Source organism: Thermobia domestica, chromosome 6, assembly GCF_964235325.1.
Source record: "Thermobia domestica chromosome 6, izTheDome1.hap1.1, whole genome shotgun sequence".
Taxonomy (NCBI): domain Eukaryota; kingdom Metazoa; phylum Arthropoda; class Insecta; order Zygentoma; family Lepismatidae; genus Thermobia; species Thermobia domestica.
The window spans coordinates 103,001,946-103,020,931 of NC_137459.1; the positions used below are offsets into that span (position 1 = coordinate 103,001,946).

General features: G+C 35.6%; 1 protein-coding gene across 1 annotated transcript; it reads right to left on the minus strand.

Annotated features, from left to right (window-relative positions):
* Positions 1–5,176: 5,176 nt before the first annotated feature.
* LOC145687259 (uncharacterized) lies at positions 5,177–18,337 on the minus strand. Its single transcript, XM_081760735.1, has 3 exons — positions 18,326–18,337; positions 12,880–13,106; positions 5,177–5,323 (listed from the first exon to the last, which is right to left on the minus strand). The coding sequence occupies exons 2-3, from the start codon at positions 13,096–13,098 to the stop codon at positions 5,177–5,179; spliced, it is 366 nt and encodes a 121-aa protein (XP_081616861.1). The 5' UTR covers positions 13,099–13,106; positions 18,326–18,337.
* Between the last annotated feature and the right edge of the window lie 649 nt (positions 18,338–18,986).

The following is an 18,986-nucleotide window of genomic DNA, read 5'->3' on the forward strand; positions in this document are numbered from 1 at the left end:
ACATTATTGTTATCAAAAAAAAAAAAAAAAATCTCGACTATTAGGTTTTCTGAAAATTTCGAATAAGTTCCATTACTATGCAAGTTGCAAAACGTATATAACACATACATATACAGGGTGGCCAGGAAGTCCGTTTACACTCAATATTACATTATATCTCTAAATTGTATATAGGTTAATGAATATTATTAATATTAAACTGGCAGTCATCTTATGCTTTACTTTTCTTCCTAGTGCAACTCCACTAACTTCATTGCTGCCCCAAAGTGGCACAAGAAGAAAAATGAACGAACAATTCAATCCAGTGAGTCCTGATGGCGGATAGAAGCATTTTCAGTTACTCTTTGTCCATCGGTGAATGTCTGTATGAATTTTTTTTTCCAAATCGTTGGATGAGACGTTGGTCAGAACGGCTTCCGGCCCTGTTGCCTTTGTTCCCAGTTATCACCTACCCGACAATGCACTGTGGGTTATTGTGAAAGAGGAGGCGCGACAAACCAGATATATCGCTAAGAAAGCAGCTGAGAATTGAAATTTGTGAAAAGTATTAAAATAAAAAATTGTGTGGTGAGTTCTGTGGGCAGGTGCATTATCTTGATGCAAGTGGATCCTAAAATTCTCATCAAAATGAATGTTTAATGTTATGCCCAGTAAATATCGTTTTTAGTGTATTATTATAACTACGATTATTTTACGTCCACAATTATAATAAAGGTTCTAATTCATAATAAGGAAGACGTTTGAATGCCATCGCGTTGTCAATGAACTTCCCTTTAGTTTCGGCGATACTTTCTTTGAACTGATGAAGTGTATATAGGCCTATACTATACCGGGACAGATTTCTAATTAATATGATTCTAAGAAAATAAATAGAGTTGAGTCGCATATCATTAAGTCTATTGAAATTATAAAGGATGGTCAGAAAGAAGTGTTACTGATATAAAATAAAATTTATTTTTTCCACAAAGTCATCCATTACAGAAATGAACTTTGTGCAACTATGTTCTAGAGTTGTTACATCTTGTAAAATATTGCAGTTTGTAAGCAGGCTATTGTTCCACAGCGTGCGCATCATTTTCAAATTTCTTCCCTACTAGAATTTGTTATAATTATTAATACCTGAAATTAGCTTTAAAGCTCATAGGGTAATTGATTACTGAGACTGTTATTTTGTTGATTTTTTTTTAATTTTTATTGTATTTTGTTGTAGTGATCTATAATTATGTTCGAAAATAATAATTATTTAAATTTATGCTCACGCAACTTGTTATTCAATCTTACGAAATTAGAATTTTAGATACTCGTGAATATTACATTTTTGTGTATTGGATTGAGAGGCTGGAAGCACATTATTTAAACCCCCTATGCAGATTAAAAGCATTTATTAAAAACTGGTTGCTTATACCTGCTTAAATATTCATTTTTCTATATGCTGATTACTCTCTCACTATAATATTGGGCAATTTGTGACCCTGACCAGTAACGATACGTTAATATTTTCTATATTTAATTTACATACGCACGTTACAACTTGGATAACAAATGCAATCAACTGGGAGCGAGATCTGGGAAATAGGGACGTGTGCAAGTAGTAAAAGCTCTACAGTCTCAACTTTTGCCATTGTATGATGACCTCTGTGGGCTGGGACATTATTTTTGTTCAAGATGACTTGTCTGCGAAAATAGATTTCCTTTTTCCCTCTGTGGTTTCATGTAATTAGCAAATTACCTGTGCATAATACTTTTCCGTGATAGTGTCTGCGTTCAACATAATCAATTAGGAGAATACCTTTGGTACCCCAAAACATAGTATCTATAACTTTACCGGTGGATTGTTGGACTTTGAATGCACCGAGATAACATTATTGGTGACCCTACTGCATGCTTTACTGTTGTGTCCCTAATAGTTTGCCCATGTTCCATCAATAATCACACATCTGGCAATTAAGTTTGCATAATTTCATTTGAACAGGATTAAATTGGTCTCTTATGCACATAATCTTTCGCGCTTTTGATTCATATTTAACATTTTTGGGATCCATCTGGCATAGTTATTTCCAACCTGTTTTCGTATAAAATTACTCTCATTGATTTGGTAGATATACCCGTGGTTTCGCTTTTTTTTCTTTTTCTTTTTTCTTTCTTTTTTTTTTTTTGCACAGTTATTCTCATGTCGATTAGTATCAGATCAAGCACAACATTATTGTTTTATTGTGTACACACTGTTGCTGGAGGACCAGCACCACCTACCTGCATGTTCACAACTTCGCCTGTCACAATGAAATTCACGTAACAATATTATTATCACTTGGTAGGGTAGAGCAATATCATTACATTAATCATGTCAGCGTGCATCTCCGTCGGTCTTAGGCTTTTCATCTCGAAGTGTTTAATCAGGGACGCCCGTCAGTTTTCTCCATATTTACAATCCGGACGAACCTGATACCTGTAAAACACAGAGAAAGCAACCAGTGGCTATAGCATTTCCCTGTGTTTTGGGACACACTTTAGAATACAGCATGTTACAAGAAAATATATTTTCGCTCAACTCCCCCTATACCATTGACAATAATTTTTAAACACCCCTCGTAGAGAACTATTCTTTATATGATTTAATTTTACATATTTGTCGGCAGACTAGAGACAAGCTTATTGATTAATGATCACTAACACGTTAACGCTAGTTAATCATTGGCTATTATTGTCTATAGCAGGGGTAAAAGTGCGGTGGAACGCGGGTAAACGTCATCTCCCACATCCAAAATTATGTAAAGCGTCCCCCCAGTTCCTGAGAAATTACAATGGGCAAAGATAGGCAGCGGATGGCGTGACGTTATGCCGCTATCTATACCGTCCCCTTACCTTTTCAAATACAATTTACCCCTGGTCTATAAGTGATACTGTTTGCCAAGATGTCCTTCCCATATTATGGTCAGTTGTTTGTAGAGTTGAGTTGATTTTAACGTCCCTTTCAGCAGCGAGGCTATATGAGACATGGACCTACTGATTAACGACGTGGAATTCGAACCACACGAGCTCCCGCGATGATGGTCAGCTGTTTGTATCCTGTATTGTGGCTATTGTACTCGTCCTGTGTTGCAAAAATATGTCGCTTGCCATTCAGGCACTAATAGTTTACACTATATCTGCAAAGAATGTTACTGATGCTACGGTAATCCTTACGTTAGTAGAAGATTTTATTTTAAAACTAACGCTTTCCTAAGTATAAAACTTCTACTATATATAATAATTTATATTTTTAGTAGAACTGGTACCTGCATGTCATTTAATTACATGCCTGTGTAGAATATTAAATGTCTGAATAAAAACGACACATACTCAGCGCAACTGCAAACGAGTTTGTAACAATAAACTAGCATATTTCTCTGCAAGGACATAGGAATTAGTCAAGAAAGAAGATATGGTTTGTTATCTGTGAAAATCCCATGAGACGCGAGGCAACATATTAAAATTTATTGCAAAAAGTGGGATGAACACGCCGCACAACTGGCCACGAAAGCAATGCGAACTCTGGAAGTTAAGCCCTTTTCTCTTGAAAGTTAAATTCTAGTTGAAACCCAGCTGCAGATTACAACTCTAACAGGTGTTCTATATCTTTCTCCTTTTAGTTCAATGTAATAGCATTAGACACTTTCGTGGACTGCGGATAAAACACAATCTAACTAGTAAGTGTCGAAAACATTCCAGATAAAACTTTAAGTTGGTTTGAATTGTTATCGCCATGTGAAATGTCTATTTAAGCCTAGGTTTACAAGAAATTTTGAAAAAGAGAAAAAACACGTATATATATACGTTAGATGTTTGTGCAACTTCATACATTTGCGGACAAAAATCTAACGCTATAACTTTAGCGAAATGAACTTGTAGAAACTCTAAAGTAAAATGTTATCAAACATACAGGTTCTCCTTGATGAACTACGGACGTCACTGTAAATATTCAGATACAAAGAGGAAGACTCAAAATCGTACACATACAACCAGATCGGTTTAGGAGCTAAGTAAGATGATTTTCTTTAAAATGTGTGCTTCCCAATGGGAGTTCTGTAGGATAACAATCTACTTGAAGTGTGTGGGAAATTCGGGCACAGTTTCAAGTAACAGTGTATAGGTGATCCGAGCCCACGTTAAATTACAGGTCCAGGTCTCATAAAACCTTACTATTGGAAAGCCGTTAATCGTAAATCAATCGACATATTTGAGGGAACATTGTCGCTTTACTGTTTCTGTGCACATGTAACGGAAGTGTCGTTCCGTTATTCAAATATAATAATAATAATAATAATAATAATAATAATAATAATAATAATAATTATTATTATTATTATTATTATTATTATTATTATTATTATTATTATTATTATTATTATTATTATCTCGAAATTTAATGAAATGAAACTTCTAGCTTTGCGTCTCGCGCTGACGCCCTTTAAGCTAAAGAGGTCAGATAGTTAATTATACTGAATTATTATAAAATAATTAGTGGAATGAAAATATGGGAGAAGACAGGAAATCGTGTGACGGATATCGAACCAGCGACTATCACAGCAAAGGCGAGTGCTCTACTCATACCACCACGCCCTCTGTAGTAGTCTTTCGAATTATTGATTATTGGTATTAACGTGTCTCCGATTCACACAATCTTAATATGTTTCATATCCTTCACATAGTAAATAATCACCTCAAATAATATTTTTTGTACAGGGTAAGTATTTGCGAGTATATTAGTGACACTAAAAATAACAACTATAGGCCTATGAAATAAGTAATGATACAAAATTCGAATATGGGCGGCTTCCAGAAAATCCGTCACATTGTAGTAGAATTTAATGTTCCACTTAACAACACCTCACACGTAATATTAAAGTAAATTGAAATTAAATATTTTAGTTTAACTCCCACAATTACTTTTCTATGCCTGTTAGGCTAAGGAAGACATGATTAAGCTAACTGAATGATGATGGAAGGAGTGATGGAGGGAGAATGTTTGAGAAAATGGGAGTTCCCCGAGAAAACTCATGGACACGATGTTGTCCACCACAAACTTACTTGGCCGGGAATCGAGACAAGGACACCATGCACCAGAGGTAAGCGCTCACCGTGTCCCCCACACGTAGTAGTAGATAATTTAAATATGATAACTAAGATGGAGACACATTTATGGATGTGATCGAACAAATTGGCTGGCATCTAATTCTGAATCAACAGTTATATGCGCAGATGCAGGGTCCAATTTCAACAAATATGGCCTTCCACTGCATACACTATACTGATACATCCAGGGCTTGACAACTGTGCCCAGAACCTGAATATAACCAATAATATTCACCAGAAGAACCTATGGATATAATTTGCGGTGGCATTAAGTGTCGCTTACTATTCACCACTGCTAAAACCATCACAGTTCTTGGAAACTTGGTGTACATAACACGAAGGACATCAATAATATGAGAAGCGGTAGAGTGCCAATTCGCTCTGCCAATAAAACACTTATGTATGTTTTCGACAAAATATCCCTCCTGGAGGTTTTATGTATCATATCAAGTGTATCGGTCGCGAGGGTTTCAAGTTTAACACAAACTCTAACGCTTATCACTTACAAATTTCGACCATTTATTATGAAGTTGGCAAATGTGAGAATTTACTGAAGATAGAAGAGTAAAATTCGGTATTTAATCTCTTAATCAAAATTAAGATATTGCATATTTCCACAATTCAGTTTCTAATAGGGAAAGGGAACAATTTCTATAGTATACAAATTTCCGATTATTTATACAAAAAAAATACTTTGAGAGTATTTGTTGGAGGTAATAAGTCAGGTGTATAAGGTCGTAATTGAAATTAATCGGAAACGTGTTTCAGCATTTTCAAAAACTCTGCTCCTGAAGTGGAAAATTTCTAGCATTAAAATTTTCGATTCTCTATTCAGAAAATGGTTGTCAGTGAGTATTCATTTAAGTTGGAGGCTTAAGTGAATACTTGAATAATAATACTTGCTAATGCTTAAGCTAATACTTCAAATTCAATATAGAAACAGATTATCAAAAAAAATTAGTGAATATTTGTTGCAACGTTTTCAACAATTCTGCTTCTAAAAGAGAAAAGACGGACATTTTTTACAATATTCAAATTTACAGTTTTATATTCGTTATACCTCATTATTCTTTGTAAAAATGGCAGTTCTGTTTATTCTATTATAAGCATTTGTCAGTCGTTTAAGTAAGCATGTTTAAATAAATACTTCATTCCATAAATAATCAAATTACATTTCGTAAGTCAGGAAATCGTTTAGAGGGCCGGGTCCCCATTTGCCCCGTTGACATAACCCTGAGGGTACTGATCCAGAACACGTGATCTTCTAGTGAACAACTATGTCCCTTGATTTTAATTGAGTTTGCTACCTACCGTCACCATTGGGTACTGGCGTCCAGAGTATTCCCTAAAGAAACAGTTGATAACAATTCAGGTCAGAACTCGTGTCCTGTCCAAGCGCAAATTGAAAGTAGTAAGATAAAACAAGCGACTTGACATGAGTAGCCTCAGTGGTTCGGAAACATAGGTTTAATCATACTTACTTTTGTGCACATACTTGCATATATACGACTGGCAAGCTGACGATCCATAAGTATTCACACACACACAAATAGAAAAGAGAATATTACCTTGGGTGAATTCCTATTTATTGAATGGGTATGTAATGTATCCTCGTCGCCAAAAGTGCCTTTACATCGCCGTGACGGATATGTGAGCGCGCAGTACTCTAAGGAAGGGATGGTTGCATAAGAATTTGTGATTAATTTTGAACAGTTTTTATTTTGACTAGGGAAATATCGTAGGTATAGAGAGTAAAGACACAGATTTCAAGCATCAGTGCACTGTCATCTTTGTTTTTCAATTTATTGCCTTATATGTTAAGTTAAACACCACAACATCTGTCACTGATAGCGTACATCATCTTACTTTTTAAAATTGCCACTTTAGCTTATTTGTCCAAACATTAATCTCCAGATGTAGAGAGAAAAGAAAGAAAGAGACACAACATCTGTAAGATTTATGTAATCGGAACTATAGGGACCGACTGAGCTAATTACTGCTACTAGCGCTTTTCACTCTTCAGGAATTTACTACGACATGTTTCGTAAGTCCTAAATCTGTGAATGAATTATATCATTCACCTCACTGTAATTATTTGGAAATGGAAACTGATTACGCTGAACGTGAATATGTTTCGCTGTTGTAAAGCAAGGACCGTAAATAAGGTTCTCATTATTATATAAAAAACAGAAATATTTAGTCCGTGTATAGAACAATATAATACAGTAACTAAGCAACATCATAATCACTAACGCCCGCATATTTTTTTCCAACGGGGGGGGGGGGAGGCAAAGACCGATATAGAAAAATCTTTGAGTTTTATGTCCCACGTTTATTCCGGTTAGGCTAAGTGAGACGGTGATGATGAGTAATGAATGAAATGGTGGAATGAAGGAAGTGGGAGGAAACGGGAGAATCCCGAGAAAACCCACGCACACGGTGTTTGTCTAACACCAAGTTCAATTGGCGTGGGCTGGGAACGAACCCGGTACCCCAAGCAACAGAGGTGAAAACTGTGCCACTGAGCCACCGCGGCACTTGAGTCAAACGGCCCCGCCTCAGAAGATCCCGGGTCTTAAGGTCTCCGCAACAAAAGGATGCGAGTCAAAAGTCCCGAATCGAAACGCAATTCATCAAAAGGGCCCGGGTCAAAATGGGCCGAATCAAAACGCACCTCATAAATAGAGCCCGGGTCAAATGGGTCCCACGACAAACTGACCTAAATCAAAACCCAGATAGCAGAAACAGCTTGCCACAAGCATGATATAAGCTTGTCGTGACAAGGATATAAACTTGCCCCAAGCTTGTTACGACAAGTCTGTAAGCGTATATCAAGGCTGATTCAAGCGACGAAGTTGACAGGCGACAAGCATATTGTAGGCTTGTACTGCAAGATTGTTTCAAGCTTGTCAGTTCAAGCTTATTGCAAACTTGTTACATAAAGCATGCTATAGGCTGGTTACCTCAAGTCTATTTCAAACTTGGGACATAATGCTTGCTACAGGCTTGTTACCTCAAGTTTATTTCAAACTTGGTACATAATGCTTGCTCCAGGCTTGTTACCTCAAGTCTATTTCAAACTTGGCACATAATGCTTGATACAGGCTTGTCACCTCAAGCTTATTTCAAGCTGTTCACTTCAAGTTTAGCACATGCTTAATATGTCTCGTTTATTGCAAGCTTCTCAGTAAAGCTTGATACAAATTTATTTCTGCACGTGAGAAAATGATTCATCCGCTTGGCGACATGTATAATGTTTGATGTGTAGGTTAGTATAATGTTCAATGTGTAAGTTACATAAATGATGGTGTGTATTCTTTTGTCATCTGAGGGTGTTTGGATATTGCCATCACTTTATTGACATTCTTTTAAATATATATAGGGGACACCATACCATACTTACTATTAATAGTAAACATAGTAGTAGGCTATGGTTTCTGCAATATTTTAAAAAGAACGCCAATAAAGTGGTGGCAATATCCAAACACCCTCAGATGGCAAAAGAACACACACCATCATTTATGTAACTTACACATTGAACATTATACTAACCTTCACATCAAACATTATACATGACGCCAAGCAGATGAATCATTTTCTCACGTGCAGAAATAAATCTGTATCAAGATTGACACTACTGGACCTCACTTCAAACCTTATACAAAATGAAATCAAGCTCATATAGACAACAATTCTGCAAAAATAAACGTAAAGGTGAGGACGAAAGAACTGTTAAACCTACATAAGCAATGTTCTGAAAAAGAATAGTTGTGTTCGGTCAAAATGAAAGAAAAATATTATACTTTCACAATCTGTATTATGCTTCTTTCCTTCGTCCATTATGCGTCTTTGCAGCACGAGGTTTATTTGTTAAATTATAAATCCATGTCTCACACAACATTGGTGTTGAATATATACCCCATACTCCAGTCTATTGAGATTAGTATCTTATCTTAATATAGAAAGCAACACTTTTCCTGAGTTCCTTGGTGAATATACTATGCGACCTGGCAGATCAGCATCCAATTAGTTTACCATTAACCACAGTTTGATGTTGAAGTTGAGCGTCCCGTTTCAGCACGAAGCTTTATATGAGACACTGACCTGTAGAATCCGCAGTAATGCGTTCAGTGTTTGTAAGGTCTTCCATTGGGAATCGACCACGACCCTAGGCGCAGCAAAGACGTACACCACTAGACAAACGTCAAGGGCTAAGCAAACTTTTAAATTATCAGATTTCAGGAAAGAAATATAAATTAAATCCTAGAACCACTGCTACACAGGGTGCGAAATACTGAGGATGGCCATTCCCACACTTCAAAATTTTGGAAGAAAATTCATCCTCAATAATTTACTGGCGAGATATGGTGACACTGACACTGTCAGAAGTATACAAACTATTTACAGTAAATCTGTGCAGTTAGTGGACAACCTAGTGGTTAAGCATTATCCCTAACCTTACATAGTTCAATAATTTTGGATGTTCAATATATGAAATCTTCATTTCAAAACTTTCCAGTGCATTATTTTTTTTACTTACTTATCCACTCCTCTCTCTCCCCGATCATAACTGTTATTATTTCGCATCCTGCTGCTACATAATTGAAATAAATTATCCCTACATTCTACACAATAACTGATATAAGGTTTCATGAAAACAATCAGCTTGTATTACAATGTTATTTATTGAACTTATTTACATCTTTTGTATTATTTCTAACTTATTTCCTTAATTGGGTTCCTCAACTTCAACGGTGTCACCTTCCACTACAGGTTTTGAATTTCTTCGATCTCTGCAAAATAACGATCATAAATACGTACTGAAAAACATGTAATTGACTGCACAGTTAAAAGAAAACATTCATATTGTTTACCTTATAAATACGCTCTCATTAAAATACATTATTATTCTTTGAAGTAAGTGCCACACAAGGCAACAGAGTCTGGCACTCGTTTCTCAGATCTGGTGATCCATGGCTTGGAAGCGCTCCAAATATGATCTCTATAGCATTACGGTAGAATTTTTATAGTGAATTAATATTCCCTAATCGAGCTCACCTATTCAGATGTTAGATTTGCAGTGTGACACTTCTTATTCAAAGTGTCTTGACTGTCAAATACAATATAATTCATCTTCCCATACTGAAAATTAATAAAGTAATTTTAAACACTACTATACACAAACATTACGCAAACACTATTTCGGTTCAGCGGAATCCCTTATATTCTACATTTTACGTTTTACAGCCTTATTCGATTAAATTTTGACGATCACTCATAAGAAACACTTGGAAGGAAAGAATCGCATTTGTCCGTTTGAATTAGAAAAATACTATATATATATATATGTGTGTGTGTGTGTGTGTGCGTGTATATATATGGAAATTACATACACTTCCAAAAGTAACAAGAAACAGTGGGTTAATCAGTGCTGCCAACAATTAGTATCAGAAAATAGCTAAATTACGCACAGAAACTAGCTAAAAATGGTTCAACTTACCTTAAATTATAGGTAACAGAATTTAGGAACAAAGAAAGTAAAAATTTGGTACTTTTTGTCTACTAGTTTACAAAGATGTTCTAATATTATTTACCTTTTGATATCCTCAAATCAAACAGTTCCACAATATAATTTGTTCCTTCATTGACTAGAAGTAATAAAATCTCTTTAATTATTTTCAACTTCAAATGCTGGGTATGTCTTGATAACACTATTGATCTATCACAAAAATATATACATACACATGCACGCATCTTAACAAGAAAAACCCAACCCAAACTAAAAATACACTAGAAACTAATCAAACAACTGACTATGGAGAAACCAGATTCAGGAATCCCAATTTACCGTGACGGATAGGTGAGACTGATAAAAGATACCTAATCTACTGTGACAATGTAAGTGCTGTTGTAAACAGAAGAATTAGAAAAATACCAAGATAAACTACTTTTTTTTTTTAGGTTTTTCATATGTTCTAAAAAATTGACTGCAAAAGATTTAATTGCCGCCTAAATGACTATATTAGCAAGTATGAATGGCAAGTTGACCAAAATTCAGCGGCGGCTGGTACTATATGTTGCATGGTTGTGCAACTGGATATTTTTTTAATACTAAAACTATTTTTAAGTATTAATGTAGTATATCAGTAAAAAATAAACATCTGCTCTTGAGTGCAAAAACAGTATTGATGCATTTCTGAAAAAAGTAAATTAAAAAACGGAAAGAAAGAGAGAGATTTACATTTCCGGTGGCAGCGAACGTTGCCACTGGAAGCAGTAATATCGAGCATATGGCAGCAAGCTCCTATCTGTTAACATGAGGAAGTGGATTTATTCTTGCATCGCTCCTATCTTCCCGTATAGCTTTCTTGCGGTTGCCTTTCTTCCGCAACTGGTCATCTTCTGTAATAGTTACAAATTCCTCCGCTTAGCAGCGCTTGACTCAATTCATAGGGTGAGGGAGATACAGACGCTTGGAAAAAAGAAGTTATTCACAAAACAAACTCGCAAAGAACAAATATAAGTCTGGTGGTAGCAGGGACGAATCCAAGCTGAAAGTTTGGGAGGCGGTCGTTCGAAGTCAATAGATTTTATTTAACATTTATAATACAAAACTGAAAATTCTTGGGATAATATTTATTTAAAAAAAAAAACCTATTCTGGGGGGGGAGGGATCGATCGAGTCTCGAAGAAGAAAATGTCTTGCTACTGGTCTAATTCCTAGCTCTGTGTCTTTCGTGCACATGATTCTGTGTTCGATTTCCGGCGGAGAGCATAAATTAATATCAAATCATTCACTTCCAATACTCATCTGTCTTCTTTAGCCTAATTTGCTGGAATGTTAAACTATTTTTTTTTTCATTTTCGAAGGAAAACATCTTAGATTTCATGCTTCTTTACAGACAAAAATACGTGGTTTCTGAAAATGGACTTTTTGTACCGTATATTTATACAAATAAATGCTAACAAAATGCATATTGTCGGAGGAGAGAGGTGTTTCTAGATCCTAGAGAAAATAAAGCAAAAAATATTTGCGGCAGCGATGCTTTCTATTCAGAGAAACTTGGCGAGCAGCATTTCAGATTTCAATAAAGTCATAGAAAATTTGAAGCCCAAAAGATCGAAGAAAGACCTTCCATTCTAAAATAATGCATAGATTATATAATTAAATAATTTTGTTTAACTGCGTGCATGCAATTTTCTTGCTTTTTTTCTCTTCTTTTCGGATTAACGCCATCATTCATGGCTTACAGCACATACTATATATTCGATTTATCTCGTGTTCAATAACATGAGTGTAGAGGTTTTGTATATAAATAGTGTATAAACGTACATTGATAGTGGTTGTTTGAAAGAAAGCTTATATATTAAATACTTTAAAAAAATCTTATATATTATATATTAAATTAAATAGCTTATATATTAAATCAATATTAGAGAAACAATTTAATCAATAATATATAAATAAAGCTTAAAAGACTTTCCTGTTCATATTTCCTGAATATTTTTTGGGGGGAGGGGAACACTTGCGCGTACCTACATACCTTTGATATTGCAACATTACAACCGGTGCTTGTACAGACTACGATCCGCTACTGTCAAAATTATAGTCCATAGCTAATGCACATGATAATGGCTAAATTGGCCAAAATGGAGTTGATGCTAACATTTAGTCAAAAAAGAGATGTTCCAAAAAGACATAAATTAAAAGATATAACAAAGATTTGAAACCTGCTTCATAACTTGTAGTTTTGATAGGACACTTACATATTTCTTTCCGAAGTTAGGATCTTCAAGCTTTCTCTCAAATGTTTGAAAATCATCCAACGTTCGCAGAGGCAGAAGGCCAAGAAGTTCGGATTCTTCGTTTATGGACTCTGCTTTCACACTCACATCATTACTTAGAAGTGTGTCGACTTTCTTCTCGACGGAAGATACTCTTTCACTAAGGTCAGCTAAAGTAGATTGCATTTGGCCAAATACCATTCTGATATCTGCAATAAATTTTAGGAAATATTGTTTTGAAGGTGTTAATATAACTAGAAAATATACTATTTCACAAATCATTGAAACAATAAAATGTACATTCATGCCCAAAATGATTGTCGCATATCTATAACTGTCTTCTTGTAAGAATATAATTTGATAATGATTTTAACAGGATACTTTTAATACCGATACTATGTGTATAATCGAGAAATGTATATTTGTAGAAAATTTTATAGGGAAAGAATCATAAGCACGTAAATTAGAATGAGTAAAACAAATGGACAAGAAAGTTTTATTTTCGTTTTATTATTCTTGTTTACTGCTCTTTTGACATGAAATTTGCCACATACATGTCTTTGCCGATTATGCACATACCAACATTATAAGAAATACAGGGCGAATTCGTTATCAAATTTTATTCGTAAAACAACATATTTATAGACATGCGACAATAATTTTGGACATGAGTGTACGTTTGTGGTGGACAAACACCGTGTGCGTGGGTTTCCTCAGGGTTCTATCGTTCCCCTCCACTTTCTTCACTCCATCATTTAATTCATTCTCATCATCACCGTCTCCTTTAGGCTGCCCCGCATAACCGTGGGACAAAACTCAAAGATTTTATTTTAATATGATTTCGCTGTTCATTTAATCAGAAATCTTGGGGGGGGGGAAGTGGGGAACAATTAGGAAGACGTGTGTAGAAGACCACTACGTTGGAGCATTATGACCAGGTCATTAGAGTATGACGTCATTCATCAGCACTGCGGAAGGAAAGGGTTGATTGCTCAGAGGTAGAACGTAGCCTTTTGGTGCGACGGATCTTTGGTTCAATCTCATGAGTTTATGATGGACAATATCATATTCGTGAGGGTTTTCCCGTTCTCATGCCACTAATTCCTTCATAATCATTCACTATCATTAGTCATCCGTGTATCTTAACATTAACCCTAGGAAGACTAAACTATAATTGGTCACGTGAAAGACTAAGGGGGGCAATTTTGCTCGCGGTTGTAAATTCCAATTTTAACCCTACTAATGTATTTTAAAGTTATTTAATGGCTGCTACTAATAAATGTGAGTTGTAAAATTATTTTAAGACTTGTAAAATTTTATTTTAATAGGAAATATTACAAATATAAGTCCCAGTACAGACTACTACCGCATTTGGTTAGCAGACATGAAGTAGCTTTAAATACATTAGCCTGTGTAGACAAGTTACTATACTAAACCAGAGAGTATTAAGTTTGCTCAATGTATAAAAGTAGATTATGTTAATTTAGTCATCCATTCAAAGAATAGATAAGTTTACAATGATCCTTTTAAAGTAAAACTGTACTTCTCTTAACACTTCTAAGTTGCTAGAAAAAGATGTATTCAGTCACCTGCGCTATTAAAAAAAAAAAAAAAACTACCACAATAATGTGCTTTCTAATAAAACTAAATTTAAGTTTAGATTACAGAAGAAAATACAAAAAAAATTTAAACGTTGTAAAATTCATTTGTTCAGGCAAAGAGAAAAAGAAAGTGCGGATAAATTTGACCAACCTTCGTCTTTCTATGGTTAAGGACATATCAGCGGGGTTATGAAGAACGGGACCTACAGCTTAAAGTGAGATCCGAACCACTACTCAGTTTGCACTCGAGAGATATTGTTCTTCATTTGAACTCGAAACCAGAATCCCTTGATAACAAAGGTGATAAATCCACAGACTCATCATCCACGGAGGTCAACTGATAGAAATACGTTGCAGTGATCTTGTATACTTGTAAATATTTTAGGAGCCACTTAAGAACCAAAAGGGAAAGAACTGCAAAGTGGAATCACTCTACAGTTATACACATTAAATCAATGGACAATTTTAAAAGACTACATAGTACAGAAGATCTAATTTTGTCAAAGTCAGAAATATAGGCTTAATTTAATTTGCTAATCAATACCAGAAGTGACTAATAGTTCTGGACCATTCATACTATCTTTCTAAATAAAACCTTTTTTATTATTATTATTATTAACAAACCAGTCAAACCTAACAGAAATCTCTGTTTCGTCGATCTACTTTCCAATGTTATAAATTTAGACACTTGATCAGCTTCTGTGGAAAAGTTTTGTTGACCGTCCGCTAGTGTGACAGACACTAGAGGCAGTTCGGCGGGAACTCCAAACTTGATAAAATAAAATCACAATTAAAGAGACAAGTTAAAAAAGTATTTTTCACGAATCCCACCCCCACTCAACTTGTGAACGATCATGCCTCCGACAAGGAAAGTTCAAGCTTAACCAATGCTGAAGGAGTAGACTGCTGAATAATTTATGATGTACTGGTAAATCGTTTGCAGAACTAGTTGACCTATGACCTCTAGTTTGAGCGGGTTGAGGTCATTTCTCGAGGTTGCGACCTTGTTCAATCGAATCATCAGCCTCAAATTACCTTTACTCTTAAAAAAAGGGGGCGCAACGGTTACTCTATTTTAATCTAAGGTAAACCTATTTAAATAAAAGAAACCTGGTTTAAAGCAAAAATTCCGGCTTAAGTGAACAAATGTTTTTTTTTTTAAAAAAAAAAAAGAACACGGTTTTCCAATCCTGAAAAATAGCATTATTTCTTTATTACATCCGTTCAGATTGCAAATATTTTTCTGAGATTTTAGATTAAGACTTCAGCTGGTAGAAAAAAAAGTAAACAAAACCACTAAACTCAATCAAGAGACAGAAGTTACTGTTTTTAGAGGATAAAAAGATTAAAATGTAAGCAACGAAAAACCTAGTTTTCCTCAAACTTACACCCTCGACTTCTTACCTTACAAACTTCAAACTAATATGCCAACTTATTTTCGCGTAATAATCCATTTTGAGTTATTGTTAATATCTAGTAAGTAATTTTTCGAAATTCATCGTTCTTTTACCCTAAACCCAAAAGTCCATACCTGATCGAACCTTTCCTTGCACTTATTGTAAAGCGATGAAATGAGTGCTATCATTTAATCTAAGATTGATGAAGTATACCTTAGAATAAGTAATTGTTACCAAATAAAGTCGGACATAAGTATTTATATTCTTCATTTGAACTATTTCAATTTTGCCACCAACCTCCGAATAAATATGGAAGAACATAAGGAACGAAAATAGGCATGATGCATTCTAAAATTAGTGAAATGTCCAGGCTTGCTGTATTTAAATATAATCCGTACCGATTATTGGGGAAGCCACATCAGTTAAAATTTGTAGTGTATCGGTGAAAGCTAAAACAAGCAAGCTTAGGCAATGTATTAATTCAAAGCAGTTTTCTCCTCGATTGTAGAGATAAAACGTAATTTTCATTACTTTAGCAGACGGCTCTCCAAATTTATATCGATTTTGTTGATTTTTTCACTAGATTTTCACTAGATTTCACTACTTTACAAACGCTTTACGAACCACAGCTGAGCGAGCGGAGGGGATTAGAAGCCCCGTAGGACTCATTTTTTCCTTATCTTTTAAGTTACACACGATTGGCATTGCAGCCATTGTAGACGGTCATTTTCCAAAACTTAACATACAAATACTGGCATTTCGTTCCTTGCTTGTATTCAACTGCCTTCCGCCCTGGCAAATAGCTCCACCATAATATACTTACTTTCCCATGTATACTAATTTGCACATAGAATTTATTGAGTTTAAAACACTTACATTATCATTTAACTACCTTCACTATTAATATGGGGTTAACTTTAGCAGATGGCTCTACCTAATTAAATAACTTATTTTAATGTGTTTAGACTTAATAAATCGTATCTGTTATATAGAATCCTACGAAATGGGAAATTAAGTATGTTTTGGTGGATCTAATTGACAAGGCGGTAGGCAGATGAATGCAAGCAAGGAATGAGATGGCAGTAAGTACATATGAAGCTTTGGAAAATGACCGTCTGCTGCAATGGTTGCAATGCCAAACGTGTGTAACTTAAAAAGTAGGAAAAAAACGAGCCATGCGGGGCTTCTATTCCCCTTCGCTCGCTCAGCTATGCTACGTAAAGTGTTATGTATTGGTATATTTTTGGAACTAGGGGAGGGCAATATTTTGCTTAAATCTTGTACTTTCTTGCTATATATTCTCTACTTTTTTTTGGTTTAGGTAGGTTAAGTTAGTTTGGGTTAGTTTAGCTTAGGCTGGGTTAAGATACTTGGGCATTACTCGAGCAGACGGTTCTACCAAATGTTCACACATTGCATTTTACGGTTTCTTTTTGTAGAATATTCACTAAATGAGGAGCTATTGCATAAATCACGAACCAACTTGTGCTAGGTGGCCACAAAAAAAGCACGAATGTCATTAACCGAGTACGGGCAGGAGCTCAGCAGGGGGTCCCAAGCGGAGCGAGGGGCTGCGTCCGTAGAGAGCAGGCATGTTAGCGACGGAGGATATGCACATAAACGAGGAAAGTGAAAAAATACATAAAATATCCGCAATAATTTTTACATGGTGATTTTACCTGAATTCGTACTTTTTTCCTATATTTTCTGTGTTTTTGATTATTTAGGTTAGGTTTGGTTAGTTATGTTAGTACCGTAATTACAGTTACGTAACACCAAAACATTTCTCCAGTAAACACGGTGATTTTACCTGATTTTGGCCCCCAAGTTCCAAAATTATCTATATGTAACAGTATCATTTCAAATGTAGTGAAAAATGACCACAAAATCGATATAAATATGGTGGAGCCGTCTGTTAAAGTAATGCCTTAACATGTTATCAAGTGTTCCACCTATAAATTTTTAATATGGTAAAGCCGTCTGCTGAAGTTAACCCTCTAATTTTTGTACTGATGTTCAGGGGCGCCCGAAAATTTTTTTCTAGGGAGGAGCCCATCTCCATGGATGCTATATTTGCTATATTACGTATACATTTTTGTAAGCCAGAAGGGGGTCCGGGTCCTACCCTGCCCTCCCCTTCGGGCGCCCATGCTGATGCTAATTGTCAAGAGCCATTGCTGACATTAAAGAATCCAATGGCTAAAAATTGTATACATTATACGGATGAACACATACTTAAAAAAAAAAGTATAAGCATAAAATTCCATCCATATTTCGAAAGTAATGAAGTAACTTACTATCCTAAAAGCAAAATTAAAATAGTAAAATTATCCTAAAAGCGCTCAGCGCGCCAGTTTAAAACAAAACTCACCTTTTTTTTAACTAAAACTAAATTAGGGCTTACTATTACATTTTATACACAGAGCTTACCTTTGTTTACCTTTTGGAATAAATGAAGCGCCAAATATCTAAGACTACTCACCAATCCTACAGATGGCTCCATTTTCTAAACAATCGAAAAACGTCAAGCGTTTTGAATCAAGCTTGAAATAGGCTTAGTAGAAAGTTGATAAATTCAAGCTTCTCTTCAAGTTAAAAACAAGCTAAAATAAACGTTGATTGTCGCTTGTCGCATTCAAGCTTCTTTTCAAGTTAAAAACAAGCTAAATAAACGTTGATTGTCGCTTGTCGCATCAACTGTACACTGCTAAGCCAGAATCAAGGGAAAGCGACCCTTGATTTAAGCTTACATGCTATATGGGAAGTCCCTGCGTCAAACGGGCACGGGTGGGAAAGATGTCCGTTACAAAAGGACCCGAGTCAAACGGCCCTGTGTCAAAAGTTTACGGGTTAAAAGGGCCCGAGTCGATAGGGGACGAATCAAAACGCCCCTCATTAAAAGAGCCCGGGTCAAACGGGTCCCACGACAAAATGACCTAAGACAAAAGGCCCTGCGTCAAACGGGCCCAGGTGACAAAGGGTCCCGCTACAAAAGGTCCCGCGTCAAACGGCCCTGTGTCAAAAGGGCCCGAGTCAAAAGGCCCGTCATAAAAGGAGGGCGGGTCAAAATGGTTCCACGACAAAATGACCC